The sequence below is a fragment of the Watersipora subatra genome, chromosome 1 (assembly GCF_963576615.1).
Source record: "Watersipora subatra chromosome 1, tzWatSuba1.1, whole genome shotgun sequence".
NCBI classification, from domain to species: Eukaryota; Metazoa; Bryozoa; class Gymnolaemata; order Cheilostomatida; family Watersiporidae; genus Watersipora; species Watersipora subatra.
This window is the reverse complement of record NC_088708.1, coordinates 40,389,346-40,415,828: the sequence shown is the minus strand read 5'-3', so window position 1 is coordinate 40,415,828 and position 26,483 is coordinate 40,389,346. Positions and strand designations below refer to the sequence as shown.

The window sequence follows — 26,483 nt, the reverse complement described above, 5'->3', positions numbered from 1 at the left end:
TACATAATGTATACGGAAATAATTATGTATATTTCTATAACATGTGGAAGCGTGCATTCACCTTATAAACTCTCCTCGAGAGGAATAAACATGCTGCATTAGTTTCCCATATCTCCATTGCATAAAGATTCATATATATAGATATACAAGTAGATATATTAGGCTGGCATGCTGTGAGTGCAGCAAACATGGAGTACAGCATCAAGCTTCATCGAGATTCTTTAGCCTCTCCTTGGGGATTCCGAATGCAAGGAGGTGCAAACTTGAACTCGGCTTTAACAATACAGAGGGTAAGTCATGCGAGGGTAAGTCATGCGAGGGTAACTCATGCGAGGGTAAGTCATGCGAGCATCTCAAGTAAATTTTGACATTAAATAACCGTCCTAATCATGCCTCCATCTTCCATAACTGAGAGGAGTTGCAACAGACAATGTCTCTCATTGGTAGGCATTATTATGGCTATTTGAAAGCATTCTGGGCTTGCACAATCCTTTTCGGAAGTAAGCTCTTCGTGTACAAGTGTTTGGTGCCGCAATAGGTTAGAGGTTGAAGGTTGTAGCTAATTATAGTATTTCCTTCGGTCTTCAAGAGCAGATTTAGTAAAATGGTTTAGATGGGAGATAATGTTTGTGGTTGGTTATCACAGATCTGTTCATGTACCTTCGCATGGCATCGCGGAGAGAATTAGTAAACACGATGATATGTGCGTGCTTAAGTTTTGTGTTGAAAAATAAAACTAAATAAAAGATGAATAATGGTTTGTTTATTATCCATAAGGAATTAATTCATAAACACAACATGAAATATATGCTTGCTTTGATAAGTTTAGTAACAGGCTGAATACGACTTTTTCCGTTATCTACAAGTTCACTAGAACTTCTTACTGTTTTGCTCACAGAACATTTAAAATTGCCATCCAATTCCTTAATTATTATTGCCTTACTATCGCAGTACAACTGGCCAATTTATTTCTTAAAAAGTTTTTTAGCAATTGCAAAAACTATCGACTTAACTTGGCAAGTTTACATTTTAAATCGTGTGCTGTATACGTTATCCTGTTTAACTAAAAACCAAAAGTGGTGCATAAAAAACTGTAAAAAACATCTTAAATTGTTTTGAGGAAAGAGTGCAGCCATTTTAAGCGCGCTTAGATTAAAAATGTTTGCAAAAGTAAATTCTTTTTGTGCCTGTCACTTTTTGGATGAGCTACTTAATGCTAACTTTCATACATAACACAGAAGTCCGAGCACAAAAAGGCAATTAAAACCCCATCAGTAATGACAACTAGCCATTTTGAGATCCACCATCGATCCATTTCAAGTAACTAATAATAAAATGTGTAGAAGTGATTATTGCGCAATATTGCGTGAAATTTGACACGGTAAAAGTGTCTCACAAGCATTCTGTATTCCTAATCAAAATCATTTTCTGCTGGTAGAGACTATTATCTTATTTTGTCATCTGTAAAGATAATTAACACGCTATCTGTAAAGGAAACCAACATGACAATCAGAAAGGTTACAGTTCACTATGTGTAAGGGCAACAGACATGCCATGTGTAAGGGCAACAGACATGCCATGTGTAAGGGCAACAGACATGCCATCTGTAAGGGCAACAGACATGCCATTAATAAAAAATAACTAGCATGACATCTAAAAGGAGCCAACGTTTCATCAATAAAGGGCACTCATGCTGTCTGTAAAGATGAGAAACAACCTCCAATTACTATCTGGATGCATTTGAGCAACTTGCTTGTTGTAGAATTATTCTGTCGTTCAGGCTTACATAACTAAGATATAACATAGGGCCATGGAGTTAGTTGGTTGACTAGTGGCTGCCTGCCTGTAACTTCAGGTAAATACGAAGGTGAAGGCTGCAAGAGACTCTATTATAAGAGTCACAGGGGTTTAGGAAGCAGACGCTTTTTTTTAGACTAGGAGATTACATAGTGGGGCAATTAAGTTGCAGAATAGTATTAGAAACATTACATTTACTTCCAGTTTTTAAAGTCTCTTTGGCAGCACAATCATAGCACCACTAAACAGTTGTATTAAGTATGTATTCCTTAGCTATTTTCATGAGATAAGTGGTGAGTGAAGATTTGGTAAAATGCATTTTAAAATTTTGTTAATGGCAAACGAAGACGCAAAATGCAAGTTTCCATTCATACAAAAATTGTACTGTTTCTATTTTTGTACTGATATGCGTGAATTGACAAAATGTGAGAGATTCCCAGTATGCTAAACTTGCATTAAATATATGTGTGACTCACCGATAGAAAATGTGTTTAGGATTGACAGAAATATATCATGGTATAAAAATACCTTCTAAGATATTATGGGCAGTACTACCCTGGCAGCCCAAGGTGCTGCGAGAGACCGGCAGGTGTGCCAATTAAGCACAGAGAATAATGATATGCACAATCATTCTAACGTTGTGGAAGGTAAATGATTAAGCAGATGGTAATGTGTGGGGTGGCACAGCTGCATGTCATAGGATCAAATCCTGTATGATACAATCTTTTTTCCAACTGCCACTGTAGCTTTGAATGGACAGAAGCACACGACTTGTATTATATTAAAAATGGTTCACCGAAAAGAGTTACGATAGTTCTTCATATAAAGCTTTTATAATTAGTCTCAAGCCTCAAGTCTCAAGCCTCAAGTCTCAAGTCTGAAGCCTCAAGTCTTAAGCCTTTTTACATTGGCTTTAGAAAAGCTTCAATTTATATGTTGTTTTTGTATGTTTAGTTTCCACAAAAATATTATTTAGCCAAGTTGAGAGTATCAGCCAATCAAAACTCTGCTTAAATAACTAGTCAGAGATTAGTGGCCAATAGGAGAAAGTTTAGTGAGAGAATGCAAAAAGCAAGTATTGCAGGCAGAAAAGCAGTTGAGAAAAGCAGAAAAACATATACATGCACCTCGCTAAGAGCATTATCCAACTTTACTTGTCTTGTGTATTGTTAGCCAGTTGTTTGGCATTTAACCCTGGACAATGCAGTCCCGACTAGTACACACCCTGGACAATGCAGTCCTGACTAGTACACACAAAACCCCTGGACATTACAGTCCTGACTAGTACACACCCTGGACAATACAGTCCTGACTAGTACACACAGAACGGAAGCTAAAGCTTAATCTGAATTGTGTTTATAATCACTCAAAGCTATGGAGAAACTTTTACCAAAATTGCTTGAAAATCATTAAAACCACGACCAAAATTTCCAAAAAGATTTAAGGTAAAGGGGTGAATTTTGCAAAGGCTTGACCTTTTGGGGGATGATTCTTTCTAAAGAGCAGTTCTCTTAAAAGATATCTGTTCCTGAGGAAAGCTCTTCTTGCAGACCATTATTCCAGAGGACCTCTACTATATTTTCGAAAGGACTGTTCCAGAACACTAATTTTCCAGGATCTCTCTCCAAAGATACAAATCATGTCAGTCTCAATTCATGACCAACTTGTTGACATTTATATGTATATTGTATTACTTTATTATTTATAATATACATTTTATTGTAAAAGCTCAAAATTATTGCACTTCATTATCTTGGATAATTATTCTAAAAACACCAATTTTTTTCTTATTCTCCTTCTCTGTATTAGCCTCATGATAGAGGAGCAATATCTATAATTACTTGAGCATGTTGCCAGGGCAGGAACAGACAACTCAATAACCAAAAGTGACCATATTCATTTACAATAATTGTAATCTATCATAAGTGTATCAAGCGTATTGTATGTATTAAATATGTTTTGGATGCATTGTGTATGTATCGGGTGCATTGTATACGTATGGAGTGTGTGTGTGCGTGCACTTGCGTGTGCCTGCGTGCACTTGCGTGTGCCTGTGTGCACTGGTGCATGCGCATGCACTGTGTGCAATTATGGTGTGTATCATGTGAATGTCATGTATGTGTGCCTAAGGTATATCACATCTGTATCACATCTTTATTACATATGTAACGTGTATCTATTGTGTAAGTATGATAGATATATTATGTCTATATCATATGAGTTGTATACATCCTGTGTGTGTTTTATGTATTTACTGTGCTCGTATTGCTATACACAAACAATATTACTGGGTACATATTGTTTGTGTATCTAATACTAATGGCGTATGTATGCCTTTTGTTCGGCACGATGGTTTATGATTTTTTCTTTGACTATTGACAATGGTCATTTGTTTAAATTGTCCAGCACAAACCAAGTTTCTGTTTTGTTTCATGCAGTTTATAGAGTATCTAACTTAAACCTGGAAGCGCCTCCGCCATGACTGTCAAGTAGAAAAACAGTCCTTGCATAGAAGTTAGTAACAACCTTTCCATTACATTTATCTTAGTTAAATTGCTTGCCAAAAGAACCAGCAGCCACTTGTCATCCAACTCGCATTTCTCTCTGCTTCACGGATGCCTGCTAGGCAGCCAATACCACATAATCATACATTGCGCCCCGCCTGATAACGCAGATATACAACCATCTGCCATAACTGCATATACATATGGCAAGTATAGTGGAGAGATAATTATATGCAGAGAGTAAGGAAGCTTCTTGAAGTAGTCCTAATCATTAGTGGACATCCGGTGGGTTGTTTATAGCTGCGGAGTGAAACCAGCAGGTAAGGTTCCTCATGGGTTGTTTATAGCTGCAGAGTGAAACCAACAGGTAAGGTCTATCAAGGGTCGTTTATAGCTGTAGAGTGAAACCAGCAGGTAAGGTCTCTCATAGGTTGTTCATAGCTGTAGAGTAAAACCAGCAGGTAAAGTCTCTCAAAGGTTGTTTATAGCTGCAGAGTGAAACCTGCAGGTAAGGTCTCTCATGGGTTTTTCATAGCTGTAGAGTGAAACCCGCAGGTAAAGTCTATCATGGGTTGTTCATAGCTGTAGAGTGAAACCAGCAAGTAAAGTCTCTTTTGGGTTGTTTATAGCTGTAGAGTGAAACCAGCAGGTAAAGTCTATCATGGGTTGTTCATAGCTGTAGAGTGAAACCAGCAAGTAAAGTCTCTTTTGGGTTGTTTATAGCTGTAGAGTGAAACCAACAGATAAAGAGCCTCCCATGCATTGTTTATAGCACTAGAGGGAAACCAGCAGGTAAAGTATATTGTAGGTCATCTATTGAGCCAGTATAGCCAGAACATAAAGTTTTCACAGAGCAAACTATGGTATGAGAGTAAATCTGGCAAGCAAAGTAGTCAGTGTCTATAGCGGTTGAATGACAACAGCAGGTAAAGTCTAATCACACAGTATTTACAATATGACATTACTTTCTAACATCAACAAAAGCTGATGAATTATCGACTATGCCAAACACACCAATTTGTCTTTTTGTTTGCCGGTGATGATATTAATAAGGCGGAGGAGCCCAGTAAACAAAGGTCAACGAACAATAACTAGCGTGGAATCAGCAAGCTGCAAAATTTCATTCATGCCGTGCACAACCAATGCACATGATAACAAAACTAGCTTTATATAGATTGTCTTCATTGACTAAACGGAACTGGTGCTGCGCTGCATGAACTACTACTAAATGACTTGTAAGTCACATTTAGGAAGTTTTGGAAGCTTCCATTGCTTGTTATATAATGCTTTGGATAGATTTTGTTTTACTAAACAGTTTTATCTGTAAATGTCCTGGGTTCAAAACTCATTTTAGGAGTTATTTTTTATCACTCTTTTTATGATCAGATCCCAGCCTAAAAATTTTGCTTCCTTAAAGAGAAATAAAGATACTTTCAAATGTCTTTTTTAAACCTGGTTTTGTACCAAAACTGTCTAGTTTCAAGTAAATATGAATCGTTTCTGCTTCCATAGGCTAGAAGTGTGGCTAGTTGTTGACAAAACTTTCATCCTTGGCATGGTCGGCAGGTGTGTATACATCATGCGCTATAATAATATGAGTTTGCAACCCTCATGCGTAAGCTCTATATTTCAACTAGGCCTTCTCCTTCTATTAAACTCTACAATTGAACTGACCTATCCTCACAAATAAAATCTAAATTTAACTCATAAGAGAGGTTAACAGCTGACTCAGTCATTGGAATTAATTGACAGAAAAGTGTAGAGAGTCTGTTGCAGTAATAACACCTGGTTCCTTGTAAGCTCGAGATAGAGAGAGTAGGGGGCGGTTGCTCTCATAGTGTATAAGTCTTATATGTTCCTCATTACAGGTTTTCTCCGGAAGCCCATCGGAAGGTGAATTGCAACAAGGGGATATTATAGTGTCGATTGACAACAGAGACGCTACCAACTTCTCTCACGCCGCTGCCGAGCAAGCTATAAAGTCAGCTGGAGGTGAACTTTCACTAAGGATAAAAAGGTAGGTGTGATTATACTTAACATCAACTCTATCTCAGCCTGCAGGTATGTGCAGATCTTGTGATGTTCATATTTTCCTTTCCTCAGAACAGCTTGGGCTACACTGCCACCAGCGAAAGCATCTAAATAAATATCTTATACAAGTCGCTACATCTACTACTATATTTTAAAAAATTGATAAAAAATGTGACAAAGTATTTTTGGGCTCAGTATCTGTCTAATTTAGGGTTCTCAGTCTAATTGCAAGAACGTAGTTAAGTTCACTCCAAGATTCTACCGATCTGTAAAATCCTTTCCCACCACTCAAGTATTATAGGGCAGAGATGGCCGTGGTATGGCAGCAACAATATTGCATTCGCTGTTGGTTTGAGATAAGCCTTAATTAGCAGCGCCATGTATTTATAAGTTCAAAGTGATTAGCAGTAGTAAAACAGAGTATGTACAACTTAGACCCGACGCTGACGCTGCCGATGCCTCTCACTTCTCCTGGTTCACTGCACTAAATAATCACGCAACTTTAACCAAAGCATTAAGCCAATGTCTTAGGTATGTGGAGCCAGGCATTAGACATTGATATAATTAGCCTGTTTACCCACGGCTATCATCTGAAGATGTCAGGATAACAAGCTATTTAATAGACTCATTGTTGTTGCAAGTGTGACACACTGTACTCTCACTTTATATATTGTAGTCATTCGATTTTTCAATGTTTTAGAACTGGGCCCAATCATAGCCTGCCTCACACCACTTTTACAGATCAACAAAACCAACAGGTAGGAATTATATGTATATTCTGTAGTTAATGCTGCTTTGGAATACACTTTAACAAATATGTCTAAATTAATTTTAAATCAGTATTTAAATTTTATATTCATTGTTCTTCTGTAAAAACTTCTATTTTGCGAAAGTAAAAAGTATTTGCTGACATAACCATAAAATTAGTAAAAACTTTTCAGATTATAAATATTTTCACAAAGGTCTAAGAATGAAAGTGCATGGTAGGTCAGCAACATTGAAAGTGATGAACATTATTTGCCGACTTTTGTGTAATGAACAGAGAGGGCTTCGACATATACATCTGTGGGGAGCAGACACTGTTTGCGCACCCACCTCGAGGGAGGTTTATAGGTATTCCTAGCTAGGCTTTAGCTATAACAGCAATCATAGCCTGGACTGCATGTTTTTTCAGCCTTGTATTTAATTTCGTTATAAACAGAGGCTGGTATGCTCGCGGCCTAGGCAATTATGAAGGTTATTAGTTGATCTATAGGAAAGCGGATGCATAATTCAATCCTCCATTGATCAGTAAGCTACTCCTTGGATACAATTGATGAGCTATGATGACTGTTACAGCGGCTGTACTCACTTAATAACAATCTAACTCGCTCTATATAATTGTTGAGCATCATTAAGGTAAACAGTTGGCTTGTTAGTATCCATGATACCAGGTTGTATTTTAATACGCTTTCTTTTTATAAGCAATACAACAAACAATATTTTATAGGAATGACAAATGTGGCCATATGCAACTTCTCAGTACATGGTAACTTTAGTACAAGTTAATGTTGATTTCTAATATATTCATTATGGGCTTGAATACACAATTCTTGTTATAATCAAAATTATTTACTTTTTGTTATGATATATATTATATATATATTATATATATACACTTTTATTGGGCAGTCCATAATCATTTTATAGAAAAAATGATTTACATGTGATAGCTAAAATTTTGCTAAATCTTTAAAGTTTGCTAATTTTTATCATCTGTAGGTAAGTTTATGTGAAAACCTACTCAGTCTGTAGTTACGGATGATAACTTTATTGTAGGAAGAGTATATATTCTCAATCATAAGTGGTTGAAGAGAAAACAAATTCTTCACTCAAACTTTGAGTAGAAGTGTGATCTGTATTAGTTAATTTGTGTCGCTATGTACGTGTATAGCAACCATGTGAAACATGTGAAGGAGCTAAGACTAACTTTTAAAAGATTACTCGCTGCCCGCTCAACAAACGTGGAATAATCAAATAATTTGTAAATTTATAGACTAAGGCAGTCATTCATATAAGTTCTATAGAGAGTGATAAAACACTTTAGAGGATCTAGAAAGAGTTGTTGACTTTTTCTTAATGTCGCTTACAACGAACATAGGAAGGAATTTAAATCAATTTCGTATTACATAGTGAGTAATGAACAATTGTATGTGATATATTCATAATCTGCTCATTGAATTACCATCTAAATTTGTTAAAAAGGCATTCACCAAGCATTTGGCAACTTGGTGCAACTTTTTCTATTGCTGTACAAGTTGAAGTAACAAGCTTAGTCCTTGACAGGAGAATGTAAAAAGTACATTTAGCTTTGACAGCTGCTCATACGTACTCCTCGCACATGCAATCAGTTTGAAACTTCAAAAATATTTTCATACATGATAAGCTTTTGCTTTTGAATCATAGCGTTTATCATTATTGACAATAATCACCACCAGCACTTCATGGAGCAACGTAATGCATTAGTTGCCCGTATTTTTAGAATATGTATAACCAGAGTGGAGGCTACGACAAGCAGTACACCCACGGATACTACAACTCTCCAAATCCAGGTAGTAAGATATCTCCTCAAGATCAGGCTATGCTACAGCTTGTCTCGCATAGCCTTGGAACCAAACAATTGCACCAATCAAATGTACCTGGTCAGCCAATGGGTTCGTAATATCTGCTGCATGAAGGCTTGGGTAGACAGAATTTTTTCTAGATAACCATAATGGTGTTACTGTACTAACCCACCAATAATAGTGTTACTCTTTAGCCTAACTGACACTGTTACTGCGCTAGCCTGTTAATAGAGTTGCTCTTCAGCCTAACTAATATTGCTATTATACTAGTCCGCCAGTAGGGTTACTCTACTCACCTATTAATAGAATTACCCTACTCGCCTATTAATAGTGTTACCCTACTAACCAACTAAAATAGTTAGTATACTAACTTGGCAATAAAGTTACTCGACTGACATGCTAATTTCTTTGCTATACTAACATATCAATAGAGCTACTCCGCTAACCTATTAGCCACCAATCAGTTTTCAGCTATGTCAAAGTCTAATATAAATTTGGACTATCTCCTCATGGCAGGCAAAAAAGAGAATAATTTTTCATGCATAAAAATCAATTTATAGGCGCTGCTCCTGAGTATAACAGTCTACTTGATAGCGATTATGTTTATAGGCGCTGCTCCTGAGTATAACAGTCTACTTGATAGCGATTATGTTTATAGGCGCTGCTCCTGAGTATAACAGTCTACTTGATAGCGATTATGTTTATAGGCGCTGCTCCTGAGTATAACAGTCTACTTGATAGCGATTATGTTGCTTGCAATAACTTTGTTGTAACTTTGCAATAACTAATTGTTTCTAAGTAGGCTCAGGTGCAAATAGCTGCAAGTAGTGCTGCAATCAAGTTTGTGTAGAATGGATCATATGATATAAAATAAGGCAAGACTTGCAACTTTTTATAAGTATATAGTTTCTGTAAGATCAATTAAACATGTTTGATTATCTTCTGTCTGCTCAGTTGAATGCACAGATTTACTTATTCAGGCTCTGGTGCATGTCATGTGGAGTTATCCTGGCATGGCTTACCGCTTTCTTTGTGGTGGTAATGGCTGCACGCTACGCGCTTCAATGACATTGTTTGCTATGTTAAAGAAAATATTATTTTCTGACAAAAAGATTAGCTCAAGTCATTTGGTGCAGCAAACAGTTTTTTACAGCCGTTTCCACCAAGCATAAATCTATTTTCAATATGTAGAAACATTCATACCAAGAGGGGGCAACTCTGGAAAAAGAACCTCTATAGTTTCTAAGCCTCATTGATCTCTCTTTAATATAGCAGAGCAGAGTAAGCTCTTTTTGTGCGCTGATCAATCAACTGCTTGGGCCCAAACTCAAAGTTCATCTAACTTATGAATATGTAGTGACATCACGTCGGCATCTACAGCTACACAAAAAATTATTTAGCAATCAGCAATAATCATGATTGCTATGAGTTTTTATGATTTTTAAAGCCATCCGCTTTTCTTTCTGTCATCATTCCTAAGTAACCTTGTGTAGCCGTCAGATCAAAGTGTGGGCTAGTATGGACTGGTTTGCTAATATTATTATGTCTATCAGCCTTTTGACTCTATTTATGTTCTGTATGCCAACTACAGACAAGTGGATTTATACAGTATTTTTTATTCTTTATTCAAAATAATATGAAGGCTGAGCTGTGAGACAGCCAGCAGTCTCAGGCTAAAGCTGCTACAGCTAATTTATTAGGTGGTTGTTCATGTCCTATTTTTTCCTAAGCTGAACTTTGCGAAACCCGACCATAAATCTATAGATAGTTGTAGAGTGATAAGCACAGAAGTTAGTTAGGTGGCTGCATCTGAGCCTTTTTTGGTTCTGCTGGCCGTGTCTTTAGAGGGCAGCTAGTTGGGGACCTAGTTGGGCAGCTAGTTGGGCACCTAGTTGGGACCTAGTTGGGCACTTAGTTGGGGACCTAGTTGGGCACCTAGTTGGGCAGGTGTATGCTTGCCCCACTAGATCATTTGGCTGAAGTCAAGCTTCTAGGTCAACATGAGCTTTACCTAATAAGATTAGTGAACCGCCAACGACTAGTACCAAGAGTGGCAAGAGACAGCCTACAACTTGCCATGAGTACGAGCAGAAAGAAGGTAGCGCGAGGACCTTGACTGTAGATTTGATGAGTTGTCTGTTCCGCTACAATAGCTGACGCTGTGTAGACAACTCCCATTATAAAATTAGATGGAGGTCAATACAAGCTTAGTTCTAGAAAGAGCTGTTGGCAAAAAAACTGCTATTTTTGAGTGAGCTCAGCAATTCAAGGAGTCACTGACATAGACTCTGGCTATATTCCCAATTGGTTACCACTGAAGTGATTACCAGGGTTACCAACCAGTTACCAACAGAACTACCAACCATAGAAAATTACTCACAAAAAAGTTACCAGCCTGTCTTGCTTCTCTGACTCATGCGTTACATACCGTGAATTTATAAATCATTACTCATAAAGTTAGATGTATTTCAGTGATTTGATAAACTTTTAACCTGCTGTCATAGGATACTACAACGAACCTAACAACCAACAGCACTATGGCTGGGTTCCTTCACAGAATTCATCTGGCCAGCCTGGTAAGACCTTTTACCAGCCACACAACTTTAATAGACCTACACCAGGACCTTTATCTTACAAGCCTAGCAGAAACCCTTACAGGTACTTGTAATAACAGACATTTCTAAATAAATGATTCAAATGCCTTCGCTAATAACCCATTTTGATAAATTGAGCATTTATGATAAAATACCATTTATCATAAAATGAACATTTACGATATACATTTCATACTAGCTGAAATCAGTATTTTGTAAGTCGACAGAAAGAAAAGTACGATGGGTTTGCATATTCTCACATTCTTGAGTTTATGTAGTATTTAGTTGAACAAGAGCTTATAATAATACAATTAAAATATTTTAATTAAACTGATATTATATTTAGCTCAACAGCGTCAGCAGCCCACCTGCAGTATAACTCTCCACTCGCTCTATACTCCAAAAAAAATGCCCAGAATGCACTGAATAGTGCCGTACCAGGAGATTCATCAGCTGCCCAAACTATCAAGTAAGTCTTCTAAGCCTTGCGTCCTCTTTGTTGACGGCTTGCTGTCTCGTGTTCTTTGCTTTTCATAGATTTCATTATGCAACCAATGATATACAGCCCCTCCATGGGGGCTGTATATCATTGATTTAACTTATAATTGATACATTCCTTGCTGAATATTCTCTCGGAGCAGCAATTATTTGTGTTTTACATATCTTGTGTATATCTTTCATCCGCTTAATGAAAGCTGGTTTAATATAACCACAATTTTAATTGGTTCATAGTGACAAAATAATAGGAACTGACATAACTGTTGTATTTTGATTCGCTGGAACTAAGACAAAAATGCATCACAAACTTTGGATAAAAAAAATCAGCGATCTTTGTCTGTAAGTACGTATCTATGTAATCTATGTATGTATCTATGTAATCTATGTATCTATGTGAACTATGTATCTATGTAATCTATGTATCTATGTAATCTATGTATCTATGTAATCTATGTATCTATGTAATCTATGTAATCTATGTAATCTATGTAATCTATGTAATCTATGTATCTATGTAATTTATGTATCTATGTAATCTATGTATCTATGTATCTATGTAATCTATGTATCTATGTAAACTATGTATCTATGTAATCTATGTATCTATGTAATCTATGTATCTATGTAATCTATGTATCTATGTAATCTATGTATCTATGTATCTGTGTAATCTATGTATCTATGTAATCTATGTATCTATGTAATCTATGTATGTGTAACTTTTTATTGGCATTAGTAGTCATCACCAAAATGTTTCTCATTACATGCCAAAATAAAAATGATAAAACATAAATCAGGAACTATTGGGTGAGTTGAAAAAGTCGTTTAAAAGTAGGTAATCTAATGGATGAGTCAGCATACAAGGGTAGATAATAGTTTGTAGGTTGTAGTAACAGAAAGTTTATCAACTGAAACATACGATGGTGTATGTAGTATGCCGGTGTCACGGAATAGAAAAGAATGTTTGTCATATGTGTGGAAAAGTAAATACAAATATTCTGGGTATAGTTTAAGCAGGATTTAAAAACCTGTAACATAAATTAAGAAACAAGCAAGTTTCTGAATAAAGCGATATGTTCAAAGATTTTGTGACATAATTTGTGAAAGTGTTGTGAGCTTGAATACTGACTCAAATGTTCTTCAAAGTATTGAAGAAATATATTTATACAATTTTCTTTGTTATTTGAACTGCTGGCATTAAATTACCTAAATATTTTTACATTGAGTAAAATTTAGTTTGTTGAGATTTTATTGAACCAATAGAATTCAATAGAATGCAATATTTACTGTTGTCAACTTGCCATTGGACAGAGCCCAGAGAAAAGGCGGAGTTGTCTCCGCTAACAAGGGCTATGCTCCAACAGACATCAATAAGCCTAGGTAACAAATGGGTTCCCTTATAATACAACCTAAAATCATTGACTAACAACATAAAGTGGTCGGTATTGTATAGAGCAGACTTGCAAAGCATTACTAACATCCTTTGGCTTGTAGATGAATTTTGTTACCATGTGTGCATAGTTGGTCTAAGTAGCAAGCTCTTGTGGCATGAGTTGTCTTACTCTGTGCAGTCTTCAAACATACTTCATCTTAAAATGCTGAATACAACAAACCAATATGCATGGGAGACAAATTTTTGCTTCTGTAATAGTTTGACTTTTTCTTCAAAAGTGCTGACTAAGATTACAACATTTATAGCAAATATAAATATTAGTTAGCTAGACATTTCTTCATCTTTTTTGCTATTGTCCAACTTTTGACTTCGTCAGTTTTTGAGGCAACTGTAGACTGTGAGGTAACTGTAGACTGTGAGGCAACTGTAGACTGTGAGGTAACTGTAGACTGTGAGATAACTGTAGACTGTGAGGTAACTGTAGACTGTGAGGCAACTGTAGACTGTGAGGCAACTGTAGACTGTGAGGTAACTGTAGACTGTGAGGCAGCTGTAGACTGTGAGGTGACTGTAGACTGTGAGGCAACTGTAGACTGTCAGGCAGCTGTAGACTGTGAGGTAACTGTAGACTGTGAGGTTACTGTAGACTGTGAGGCAACTGTAGACTGTCAGGCAGCTGTAGACTGTGAGGTGACTGTAGACTGTGAGGCAGCTGTAGACTGTGAGGTGACTGTAGACTGTGAGGTAACTGTAGACTGTGAGGCAGCTGTAGACTGTGAGGTGACTGTAGACTGTGAGGTAACTGTAGACTGTCAGGCAACTGTAGACTGCGAGGCACTCTTTGAACAAGTTGTAACTGTTAAACAAGTTGAACTTGTGAAAGTTAATTAAATTTTTTCCAAACAGTGTGAAAATGTTTCTAGATAATATTTGATGTTTTTGGTTTAATAGACAGTTACATGAGTTAATGGCATTCTAATGTATGCTAGCTTAAATGAATCTATAGATTGATATGGGCAGATGACTTTTAGTTTGCTTGTATACATTGCAAATAACTTTCTGGTTCAGTATAAATACAGATGAAAAGTTCATTTTGTTAACTCGTCATTTTACTTTGCAATAGGACAAACTTTTATAGTATTGTGAAAAACCTTAGATCATCAGGTATTGTGGTGTTAAGAGGCGCATTCAAGGCCGCACCCTATAAATAAAACCTCATGAAACTTTCCCTTCGCTTAAACCCGTCAAACAGCGATTGGTCATCCGTATACAGTGCAAGCTTTATGTAGTGACAGTAACACTGTGAGTGAGGAATACAGATAAGACTCAAAATCAAAACTGTTTCTAAATAGTTCTTATATGATTCTATAATCAAATATGGAAAATAGAATGATCATAGTTTAATAATTTAGATTCTAGCATGCTAATAATCACCGAGAGGTTACTTCTTCTTCAGATATCATGTTAATATTGAGTGCATTCACAGGGTAATCATTTTCGAGATGTCATGTTAATATCGAGTGCGCTGATAGCTTAGTTGTTCTTAAGATACCATGCTAGCATTGAGGGCACTGACAGATTAGTCATTCTTGAGATGCCATGTTAGTATTGAGTGCACTGACAGGCTAGTCATTCTTGAAATAACATGTTCGTATTGAGTGCACTGACAGGCTAGTTGATCTTAAGATGTTATGTTTTAATGTGTGCACTGACAGGTTAGTGATTTTTGAAATGTCATGTCAGTATTGAATGCTCTAACATGGGAACTATTCAAAAAACGCCATGTTAGTTTTACTTTTAACCGTCATACTTCAATTTGTAATTTGATCTCAATTTAGATTGAGTGCGTATGAGGGAGGAGAAGCGAAGGGAGATATTGTAGATTCTCCTACCTTACGCTATGTTCTTCGTGAAGATCAAGTCAAGGCCAAAACAGGACACAATGCAGACATGAGATTCTACAAAGAGGTTCATGAATATGGTCCAGGCATGGTGCCACTCAAAGCTTATAAAGAAGAAGTCGATGATGTTGTTCCAACGTCTGACTTTTAATTTTAGTTCAGCCGCTTTTAAAAGCAAAACAAGCCATTTTGAATTTCGAGTGCATTTAATGTTTTTAAATGCTATGATTTTGCTTTCATGATACAATTTTAACCGGTTTCTATAACTTACATTATTTTTATTCTATCAACACAGTTAGGTTATTTCCTAGTTATTTTTTCACCCGGTATATTATTGAGTGCAATAAGATACCTTTTTAGGAAGACAAATTTAGATGAAGCACAGGAAACTTTTTATGTTTCGTACAAGATTAGATGTTTCATAGTTATTTTCTGTCACAGAACTTGAATAGCAAACCAAATAACATCTGTTACAAGATAGTAAAGCGATATATTATTGTATTATATTATACATCATACGACTACGGCATTGCGCTTGATGTCTTCTCTTTATCAGGCATATATATTTAAGAGCATAACGCTTGTAAGCGCTTAATGCATATGCCGATCTTGGAAATGTACTTAAGTAGTTTAGATGCTAATGAAAATGGGGTATGAAATTTTTAAAACTTTTCGTATATTTTAACCAAGCCAATCGTTTTAAGTTTTACTTCGCTTTACTTATCAAAATAGTTCTGTCTTCTTATCAAACATTTAGCAAGCGGAAAAGTCAAACTAGGGTATTTGATTTAAAGCAAACAAGAAATGTAAACGGTGAAGCGACACTTTATCCAGCTTACAGAGATTGTGTAAGGAAAATTTCTATAGCTCTCATGAGCTCTTTTTGTTTGATGAGCAAATAGACAAGAAAAATTTAGTCTACAGTTGCCGACACTCATTGTAATGGTTGTTATGTGTACAGAGCTAGGGGAAACCGAATCGTATTACAAGTCAATCGATAAATTTATAATCAGCAGTTGTTGCTCGGCGTCCAGCTCTGTGGAAGAGCTGCCAAATCAAAAGTAACAAGGGGTCATGTACCGAAAGATTCCTCCATCTTTTACACAATATCACATTTTAAAGTAAAAGTGAAACTAAACATGGAGCATACAGGAGAGTCAAAAGTGAAACTGCCTAAAGAGATTGAACACCGTCAAAAATGGAAACGGGCTCTGGTCGACTTGCTGGAGGTGAGAAAGCTTTTGATTAATATTTTTAAATCGATGTTTTTAAGTTATGCTGGCTATATGCTATTTTGAAATAAACAATTTTTCAGAAAATTGTAACGAAAGAATGAATGCGCTGCCAGAGAGTGACTCAAGTTGTAATACATATATATTGTCTCCTGTGAAAACTGCAAATGTATATTTATATTCTAATATTTACTTTAAGGCAGTATCCACAAATCATTACCCACTTATTCCACGTGTACAGCCAGTAGTCCTTCAGTGTAACAGACATTCTTTAACGCGTTGCCATAACATATTATTGTTAGGCATCAGAGTTGCATGAAAAAAGCCATCTGTTTGTGTGTAGTTCCCTCAACTTGATGTTACGTTTAGCTACATCTTTGTATCTCAGCCTGGGTCTACCCTGATTCCTCTTTCTTTCATAGAGCTGTGAATATTATAGCAGTCTTGGTAATCGCTCACGACCCTGATAAGTTAACGCAATCGATGACTCATCACATTCAGTAAAAGAAAAGCTAGTGAAGAAAACCCAAAACAACTTTTGCCTTTCCACATGTTATCTTTGAGAATATAGAAAAGTGTAACAAGGCATAACTTGAGACACTTGTTTAACTAAGAGTTAGCGAATAAACCTTCCAACTATAACTATTGTTTTACAATGACTAAATTTAGATTAAATCAAAACTAGAATTATGTAGCTTCATTTATTAGTTTATTTCTCAAACTTATTCTCAAACAGGGCTTTTAAACCAGGGCATGTGGTGACAACTCCAAGCTATATCTTAAACCAGGGCATGTGGTGACAACTCCAAGCTGTATAAATCAGCATGCACTAAATATCTATGTACATGTATATAAGTAGTCATTTCAACAAAAAACTATACATTCATTTCTATTTTACTCAATACTAACACAACCAATAAATAAGATACCAAAACACACTAGAGATAGAGCACACACAGCCGCATCTATACTACTTATCATGGTTCTGAAGGTAGTCTTGGCGGAGTGGTCTCCTACGATCATATATTTTCAGATATATTTTGAGCTTATTTTCAATTCAGAGTAACAGCAAATAGGGTAGCAAGCAAAAAATCTAGCTGCACCATCTCCAAAATTTTTGATCTCTCACCAACTCCACAAAACTCCAGACTCTGTATGGCACCTATAGTTATGGACTAGGCTAAACACTAGAGTATTGCGCATGCAGCTAAACTAATTGGAATCAAAGGCTAGAGACTTGAACTTGAATGCCAAAATATTCAAGCTAAATTTTTACTAACTGCAACTAGAGCCTCAGCAGAGATTGCTGAGGCCAGTCTATGTCTAGTCTTGGTATCCAGTAAGGTATCCAGTAAGGTATCCAGTAAGGTATCCGTAAGGTATCCAGTAAGGTATCTAGTAAGGTATCCAGTAAGGTATCCAGTAAGGTATCCAGTAAGGTATCCAGTAAGGTATCCAGTAAGGTATCCAGTAAGGTATCCAGTAAGGTATCCAGTAAGGTATCCAGTAAGGTATCCAGTAAGGTATCCAGTAAGGTATCTAGTAAGGTATCCAGTAAGGTATCTAGTAAGGTATCTAGTAAGGTATCCAGTAAGGTATCTAGTAAGGTATCCAGTAAGGTATCCAGTAAGGTATCCAGTAAGGTATCCAGTAAGGTATCCAGTAAGGTATCCAGTAAGGTATCCAGTAAGGTATCCAGTAAGGTATCCAGTAAGGTATCCAGTAAGGTATCCAGTAAGGTATCTAGTAAGGTATCCAGTAAGGTATCTAGTAAGGTATCCAGTAAGGTATCCAGTAAGGTATCTAGTAAGGTATCCAGTAAGGTATCCGTAAGGTATCCAGTAAGGTATCCAGTAAGGTATCCAGTAAGGTATCCAGTAAGGTATCCAGTAAGGTATCCAGTAAGGTATCCAGTAAGGTATCAGTAAGGTATCCAGTAAGGTATCCAGTAAGGTATCCAGTAAGGTATCCAGTAAGGTATCTAGTCTAAAAAAGTTGATAGACTGAAAACCGGTGGAACAATTCAGGGTTAGTTGCAGTTAATATCCTACATGGTATCTCTGGGTGGCATCATTGTATGTTAAATAAATAGGCTATGCTCATGCGAGTAGTCTTTTTAGCATTATTGACAAATTGGAATAAGAAGACCTCCAAGGAATATAGAACATACTCCTTCCTTGCAATTAATTTTTAATAGCAAATATCATATATCGAAAACTATAACTAAGGGAGACTAGCCGTCGTAGTAGAGTTTGATATGATAGAGCATAAAGCTGTAATACCTTGTTACATGATTGCTATAGATTGCTGCGTATCGCTGTTAGGTGTTACAAGAAGGTTGCTTCTTATTATTTCTAGGGTATTAAGTACAACAGAATGGAGCGAAGGCTAAGCTTTGAAAACTTGGAAACGTTTCAAAGGTAGGAACTCAACATTGATTGGTTAAAATCATTGTTTACTTGTTTGACATTGACAGCAAAAAACTGATTGTATTATATTGTTATACAAAAGTCTCATCTCACTTTTGATTGTATTATATTGTTATCCTGCAGTCTCGTCTGGCTAATGACTAGATTATCTTTTTCTCCAACAGTCTCATGTGGCTAGATTAGCAGAGTTTTGTCTGTGTTACACTTATGGTATAAATAGTCATATTCAATTGTAACTGCAAACTTTATTTGTATAAATTTGGATTTTCAACAATTCAATAGCCGCTCTTGTTTATACCAGTAATGTAATTTAATTTCATAATCAAATCAAACTTATCAGAACTGGATGCCGGCCAACAGATAAGTACAACTATCATTAATTTAATACTTATAACTTCTGATGATATTTTTTAGCTCATCAACAATGCTCGAAAATCTTAATGCATGATGCTATTAATCACTATTTAGACAAGTATCAATTGTCTTTATTGAAATGTCATGAGAAAATCAGTTCTATCTAGTGCCTCCAGTAAGTCACTTGTACCTTCACCGGTTTGTACTCTTTGTTATTAATAGTCTAAAAATAATATACTGATTGTCTTTTGTTTTTCTGTATAATCAACTTACAAGGCTTGACTTGTCTCCTCTTTATGTCAATATTTATTCATATACAGTTTGCGTAAAACCCAACAAGCAAAATTTCCAGATTCACACAACATGTGTTCATAAAATATATAAAACGCTTTCTTTTCATAAATGCCTAGCCACACTGAACTTTCAACAATAGCATCCTATGTATCTGAAAAATGGTTGGTTCGAATGTCACCAACAACATGGAGGTCTCTTTTTTCACTAGAGTGATGACTGCCCAGCTCATTGAGGTGATAAAATGCTTCTATTAGCTTTGTTAGAAAGCAGTCATGGTGGTATTACTATTATTATAATAATAGTCAACACAATATCTGAAAGTCAGTTTTTGTTTATCTAATTTCAGTGATTTAACATAGAGGTAAAATACTGTGCACACACCGCTGTGTGTTTTCTATAGAGCTACTCTTGCTACGCTAAAGTTGATAAAACATCAATTAGCAGGCATTATTCCTGTTATGTCAAGTCTATTGTCAACAAGAATACGGTTCATGAAAATTTACAATAGCTGACGAGTGCTTCGTTGACAACTGTTCAGTCATCTCACTCAACATACTCATGCCGCAATAATTTAAGATTTAAGACTTTGTTGTTAGTAAAATGTTTTCTGCTAAGGCAACAGAAGTTGATGACACAGTGGAAGATGCTGACTATGGATTCCAAAGGCAAGCATTTGTCTGTCATTTAAAATTACAATTTTTGTTTCAGAAATTACATTATATTCTTAATACTGTTTAAAATCGGCAACAAATGTCTAAATGTGCATTTACATCAGCACGATTTGTTCGAGTCATTGTTGCGCTGAAAGTGTTGAGTTAAAATGGCTTCTAGTAGGTTTACGATTTGAAATACGATTTTGGAAAAACTTTACACCAAACCAATTTAAACTCCAACTATAAAAAATGGGTCACCTTTTTAACCTATGAAATACACCATTGGTATCTATTCCATTTGCATGTGTTTTTGGCACAATTTACATTGCAAGACATGATTGGTCAATTCCATATTGTACTCTGTCAATGACAGTAAAAGTAAATTGTTAAAAAAGTGAGCTAGCGTCTTGCACACGATCATAAACAAATCAGTTTTTAGCAAGCCAGCATTTTGCAAGTTTAACAACTACAAATAACTATATGCCCACTTTCTGTCTATGCGCACGCCCAGCGGTTTTGATGTACCAAAAACCGGAGCATCAAGAGTGCAATGAGTCAAAACAACACGTTGACAAAATTTTATCATCACTTGACTTATTTTTATCATGAAGGTAGCTAGTCATATTCAGGTAAATTTCTACAAAAATATATGACACCATGCTTTTGCTAAACCGATCAGTTGCTAAACAGATTTCCATAGTGTTTACCTTAATAAACAATTTTATCAAGTTCACTATTACGTTATGACTAGCTAAATTCCCCGCGTTGCACGAGTATTAAAAACATCTTATAAACAGTGGCAGGTAATGTAGTTGCCATTGGCTAATTTGAGTAAGCTAGTATGCGCATTGCTAAACTTACTAATAAGAGCCGTGAGAGCAAGCTTTAGTGGCGTTGCACGTAATGCAGTCTCTATGCGTATTTTAACCCATATAACGCTTCATATCGGCCATTGAATCTAGTATGTCTTGGATAGCCTAATGGGTTAGCTTGTGAATGGGAAGTTCTGGCATCGAATCTTGTGCGATACGGGTTCATCGCTAGATACTGATAGCTATAGCTGGACAGACAAACGACACACTTGGAAATTTATATAGATTGACTGTTAGTTTCAGTTCATGAAACAGTTTAGATTAGGGAACACCTTAGAGTATTACTAGTAGTGGTCATGATGGATTGCTCTATATCTGTAATGCTTGAATAACTCTTTGACTGATCAGTTTATGATTTTGGTGCCTTAGTTAAACACAGCATTTTCTACAAGTGAGTAGTTATGATTGTTTGCATGTCTCAGCGAGAACCTAGCAATAAGGATTATACAGGCAAACAGCTTGTTAACTTTCCTACTAAGATTTGGAATATTTAAGACTAGCTTTCTCTTGTGCATTGGAATAATAAATTTGAATTGCAGATTTAACTTTTAGAGTGAATAGTCCATACCAACCAAACTATCAAACCTGGAGAATTCATACTTGTTTTGCTTTATGATGCTAATCACCTTTTGGTCAGCTGTCAGTGTATAGTGATCAGTAGTGATCCTTAGCGGTCAATTATCAGTGGTCAATTGTCAGTGGTCAGCGGTCAGCAGGTAATACTCAATAGTCAGTAATAAATAGGCAATAGTCAGAGGTCAGTAGTCAATAATCAGTAGTTGGAAGTTATTAGTCAGTAGGTCAAGTTCAGAGATCAGTGGTTTCTCGTCGGTAAACAACCACCAATAGTCAGAGATCAGTAGTAATCCGAGGCTATTGGTCAGTAGTCAGCAGTCCTCAGTAATTTATCTATAGACAATTATCAATAGTCAATAATGAATAGTGAATGCTCAGTGACCAGTACTCGATGATCGGTTGTCACTCTGCACTTGTACGAGCCGTTAATAAAGATGCACCTAAATCCTGTCGTCATGGGTCTAGAAGATTTTTTTACTGACTTTTACTGATTAGGAAGCTGTAGTGTTGCAATATTTACCTTCGCGATAATGCGGTGTAAACAATTGGCTTTCCGTACATCTTACGTTATTGTTATTGCCTTCCATGTACTTATACGTTGAGATAACCTTTGAGTTTCACTTTATAAAACCATATTATCCCAGTGATACTCTGGCAGCGTAGGTCTTACAACATCGTGTTCAATCATTCTTGCACCTATATGACTAATCTCCAGATATGGTAGACCTGCTATAGCATTATTACCATGTGGTGGTGCTGCTGATAAACCACACTTGTTGAATGTTATTACTCCTAGATTAATGCTTTTAGCAAGGCTTCTGGTTAGCACTATCACTGTTTCTTTAGCAAGGCTCCTTTCCCACAACCTGTTTCTTAGTAATATTGCTCCTTTGTCATTGTGTACTACCAGCTCTATTACTAGACCAGCATGCCACTGAAACACTCCTCCACATAATACCTCTCGAAGAATATTTTTAGACGATTTTGCTCGTAGCATGACCACTCAGCTCAAAAAGTATCTTATCGCCATCAACCAGCTAAGATAGCCGTCGCTTGGCCACACTTTTAATGTTCTAATGTGTTTAACTTTAAACCGTCAGTCAAATAATTTTGGAGTTGTGTTCTCATGAATATAAAGGTATTTCTACCGAACTCCCTAGATACCAATACACAGGTACCTACTAGACATTAGCTAAATGAAAAGCTAGCTGGAACAAATATATTGTCAAAGTTTGATTGTAATTTTACTTTCAAGGTAGAAACACGTGTCTGGATCTGATATCTATTGATGAATTGAAGCCGTAGAGAATGAGTGACAGTGTTGATATCTTAGAAATAATTGTAAAGTCAATAGCAAATAAGCTAAGTGCCATACTGACCAGCACAACAAAACATTAGCCAAGCGGTGATTTAAAAATCAATGCTAGTTTCTCATTTAGAGGCTTGTGGGCTAAACAAGTTGAATAGTGCCATATAAGTGGCTCGGTAATATTTGCTCACAGATTAGATTGTGAATAGAGACTATAAAACACTTTCAATATAAACAAGCTTGAGAAGAATTACGTAAAAGATAAGGTTGGATATTTCGTGTAACCGAGCATTTGGTGCTAGAACAATGGCAGGTTCAAATTGGTAAGTTTTCCCTAGTTGACTGGTTATTCAATGATACATTACATATGTTAAATGGTGGTCTTCAGCAATTCATGGTATTGCTCAGGTTTATATTTGTGGCTGAACTCATTAATAAGTTAGGGCTGTCATGAAAACCCTCCGCAGACTAAAAGAACTATCATATATAGTGTTACTGTTATGATGAACTCTATAATAGCTATCATGTCAGTATCATGAAGAAAAAGATTAAATTTATCATTTACATTTTCTATATTAATAAATCCAACATTTTCATTGTGTGCGCATGTGTGAGAGTGTGAGAGCGAGTGTGAGAGTGAGTGTGAGAGCGAGTGTGAGAGCGAGTGTGAGAGCGAGTGTGAGAGCGAGTGTGTGAGAGAGTGTGAGAGCGAGTGTGAGAGCGAGTGTGAGAGCGAGTGTGAGAGCGAGTGTGAGAGCGAGTGTGAGAGCGAGTGTGTGAGAGCGAGTGTGAGAGTGAGTGTGAGAGCGAGTGTGTGAGAGAGTGTGAGAGCGAGTGTGAGAGCGAGTGTGGGAGTGAGTGTGTGAGAGAGTGTGAGAGCGAGTGTGAGAGCGAGTGTGAGAGCGAGTGTGGGAGCGAGTGTGTGAGCGAGAGTGAGAGAGTGTGAGAGCGAGTGTGTGAGCGAGAGTGAGAGAGTGTGAGAGCGAGTGTGAGAGCGAGTGTGAGAGCGAGTGTGAGAGCGAGTGTGTGAGAGCGAGTGTGAGAGCGAGTGTGAGAGCGAGTGTGAGAGCGAGTGTGAGAGCGAGTGTGAGAGCGAGTGTGTGAGAGAGTGTGAGAGGGAGTGTGAGAGCGAGTGTGGGAGCGAGTGTGTGAGCGAGGGTGAGAGAGTGTGAGAGCGAGTGTGAGAGCGAGTGTGAGAGCGAGTGTGAGAGCGAGTGTGTGAGAGCGAGTGTGTGAGAGTGAGTGTGTGAGAGAGTGTGAGAGCGAGGGTGAACTAAACTTCGCACACATTCTTCCATTCTCCATATTCTCCATCCACCAAGTTGCTAAAAATATTTAGTTTCAAGCCTTCATCTGGTTCCTAAAAACCAGCCACTTAAGTGTGTTTTTACTGCCAATAACTTTTACTGCCAGCCTTACTGCTAATAACTCTTACTGCCAGCCTTACTGCTAATAACTCTTACTGTCAGGTAGCACCAGTCTTACTGCTAATAACTCTTACTTTATGGTATCTTAATTACTGTCAGAGCCTGTAAGAGCCTGTAAGAGCCTGTAAGAGCCTGTAAGAGCCTGTAAGAGCCTGTAAGAGCCTGTAAGAGCCTGTAAGAGCCTGTAAGAGCCTGTAAGAGCCTGTAAGAGCCTGTAAGAGCCTGTAAGAGCCTGTAAGAGCCTGTAAGAGCCTGTAAGAGCCTGTAAGAGCCTGTAAGAGCCTGTAAGAGCCTGTAAGAGCCTGTAAGAGCCTGTAAGAGCCTGTAAGAGCCTGTAAGAGCCTGTAAGAGCCTGTAAGAGCCTGTAAGAGCCTGTAAGAGCCTGTAAGAGCCTGTAAGAGCCACGGCTGTTCATCCATCTGTCCCCAGAGCCACAGTGGGAGGTTGAAAAATCAAGACTAAACCAGCCAGAATTCGAACCAGCAACATTCAAATTTGGCACCCAGTACGCTGCCGTCTGCACCAATCATTCACTTTTATGGATTTAAGAGTTATTGTTCTTATACTGTAGTTATCTTCTGTGCTTTATTGTGCATCTACTGTAGTTATATTCCATGCTTTATTGTGCATATACTGTAGTTATCCTCTTAGCTTTATTGTGCACATACTGTAGTTATCCTCTGTGCTTTATTGGCACCCTTGATGGTCTCTCATAGCACACCAGTCTGCCAGGATAGTAGTATATATTAATTGCAAGGCTAAAGGCAGGTTTGCCCTTTACTTGTGTTTAGCACCAACCAAGCAGTTAAAGATATTTAGTAGCCATAGCAAAGCGTACCATACCCGCTAAAGTGATCTTAAGAGAATGTTAATATGTTCTCCGTTCCACTGATCTTGAGTTCATTCATCAACAAAATTAATAAAAGTGAAATTGCCTCTCAAAATCTTTGAAATACACCAAAATATATAGACTTGCCGAAGTCATTAGAATATGATTTTCTTTCAGCCACCTGCCAGTCCCTGTCGGCTACTAGATGTAATATAAGCATTCATGGGAGCAACCATCTTTTCCCTTGAGTGCTGTTGTCTTGCTGCTAGCATTGTTCTTCAAGTATCATGTTATATAATACACTGAATAGACTAGGACTGCTCATGCTGCCATACTCCATGCATAATGTGGCAGCGTACTTAATGAACTATTAGCTTAGTAGCGCTGCGTGATTCCTCTCGGCTTGACATGTCCAGACAGTGGCATCTGTAGCTGGTTTCTCATCATAGTTATGATACGGGTGGGTGGTCTCAAAGGATTACCTAATAATGGCTGCAAATTCTCCTGGACTCACAAGGTATCTAATTTTAACCCTAATGTAAATGTTTGTTAGTGAAATATGTATTTTAACAGATTTGAGGCGATGTTAGGTTCAATGACACGCATTCATTCCGTAAAATGTTTGTCAAACCAGTGAAACTGAAGGTTTTTGAACTTCCGGGAGTGTTTCATAATAAAATGGCTTTTTCTTTGGTTTATACTTTAATATTATAGAGCTCATTGATGCATTTTGTGTGACATATGATTTACTTTTCAGTAATGCATACAAACACATAAGAAAATCACACAAACTGTTTGTATAGTCCAACAATATCACTTATTTGTTTGGTTGATTGCTTGTGATAAGTCACTTGACAGATAGTCTTGTAAATAAGCTCGGCAGCGCTAACATGAATTGAACTTGAGACCATAAGCCAGAGATCTCTCAACTCCGCCTGTTTGTCAACCTGAGGAGTGCTTAAAGTACCTAGTTGGCTGGTGTCTGGTGTAAGTTTACAAACAACAAGTTTACAAACAACTGTAAGTCTCACACTCGCTCTCACACTCGCTTGTAAGGAACTAGTGGTAGATACGAATTCTACACCGAGTTGAGGATGTTATTTGGTTGACCCATAGCCTGAAAACTAAACTCAGGCAGGTAAAAGTGAAACAGTAAATAGTCAATTGGATGTATCGTGCATGTACAA

The 26,483-nt window shown here is 37.1% G+C and overlaps 2 protein-coding genes across 3 annotated transcripts; one reads left to right on the top strand and one right to left on the bottom strand.

Annotated features, from left to right (window-relative positions):
• Positions 1-188: 188 nt before the first annotated feature.
• On the top strand, positions 189-15,842 carry LOC137405033 (PDZ and LIM domain protein 3-like). 2 transcript variants are annotated; one of them, XM_068091262.1, is made up of 8 exons: positions 189-290; positions 6,170-6,318; positions 7,033-7,090; positions 8,854-8,923; positions 11,440-11,593; positions 11,876-11,998; positions 13,339-13,407; positions 15,259-15,842. In XM_068091262.1, exons 1-8 carry the CDS (start codon positions 189-191, stop codon positions 15,470-15,472), a joined length of 939 nt encoding a protein of 312 aa, XP_067947363.1. In that variant the 3' UTR covers positions 15,473-15,842. The 2 variants fall into 2 exon arrangements, with proteins under 2 accessions (XP_067947363.1, XP_067947360.1); XM_068091259.1 differs by having other exon boundaries at positions 8,854-9,025.
• A 1,970-nt stretch (positions 15,843-17,812) lies between these two features.
• Positions 17,813-22,292, bottom strand: LOC137387523 (keratin-associated protein 21-1-like). The gene is made up of 2 exons (XM_068073970.1): positions 22,252-22,292; positions 17,813-18,356 (listed from the first exon to the last, which is right to left on the bottom strand). Exons 1-2 carry the CDS (start codon positions 22,290-22,292, stop codon positions 17,813-17,815), a joined length of 585 nt encoding a protein of 194 aa, XP_067930071.1.
• Between the last annotated feature and the right edge of the window lie 4,191 nt (positions 22,293-26,483).

What these genes read in the sequence shown, in the direction of transcription:
- LOC137405033 (XM_068091259.1), top strand. Translation starts at nt 189, where the DNA reads ATGGAGTACAGCATCAAGCTTCATCGAGATTCTTTAGCCTCTCCTTGG. An exon ending in CTTTCACTAAGGATAAAAAG is followed by an intron (nt 6,319 to 7,032) that starts GTAGGTGTGATT and finishes TCAATGTTTTAG; the next exon opens with AACTGGGCCCAATCATAGCC. An exon ending in ACAGACATCAATAAGCCTAG is followed by an intron (nt 13,408 to 15,258) that starts GTAACAAATGGG and finishes ATCTCAATTTAG; the next exon opens with ATTGAGTGCGTATGAGGGAG.
- LOC137387523 (XM_068073970.1), bottom strand. Translation starts at nt 22,292, where the DNA reads ATGTACGGAAAGCCAATTGTTTACACCGCATTATCGCGAAG. An exon ending in TACACCGCATTATCGCGAAG is followed by an intron (nt 18,357 to 22,251) that starts GTAAATATTGCA and finishes ATACCTTACTAG; the next exon opens with ATACCTTACTGGATACCTTA.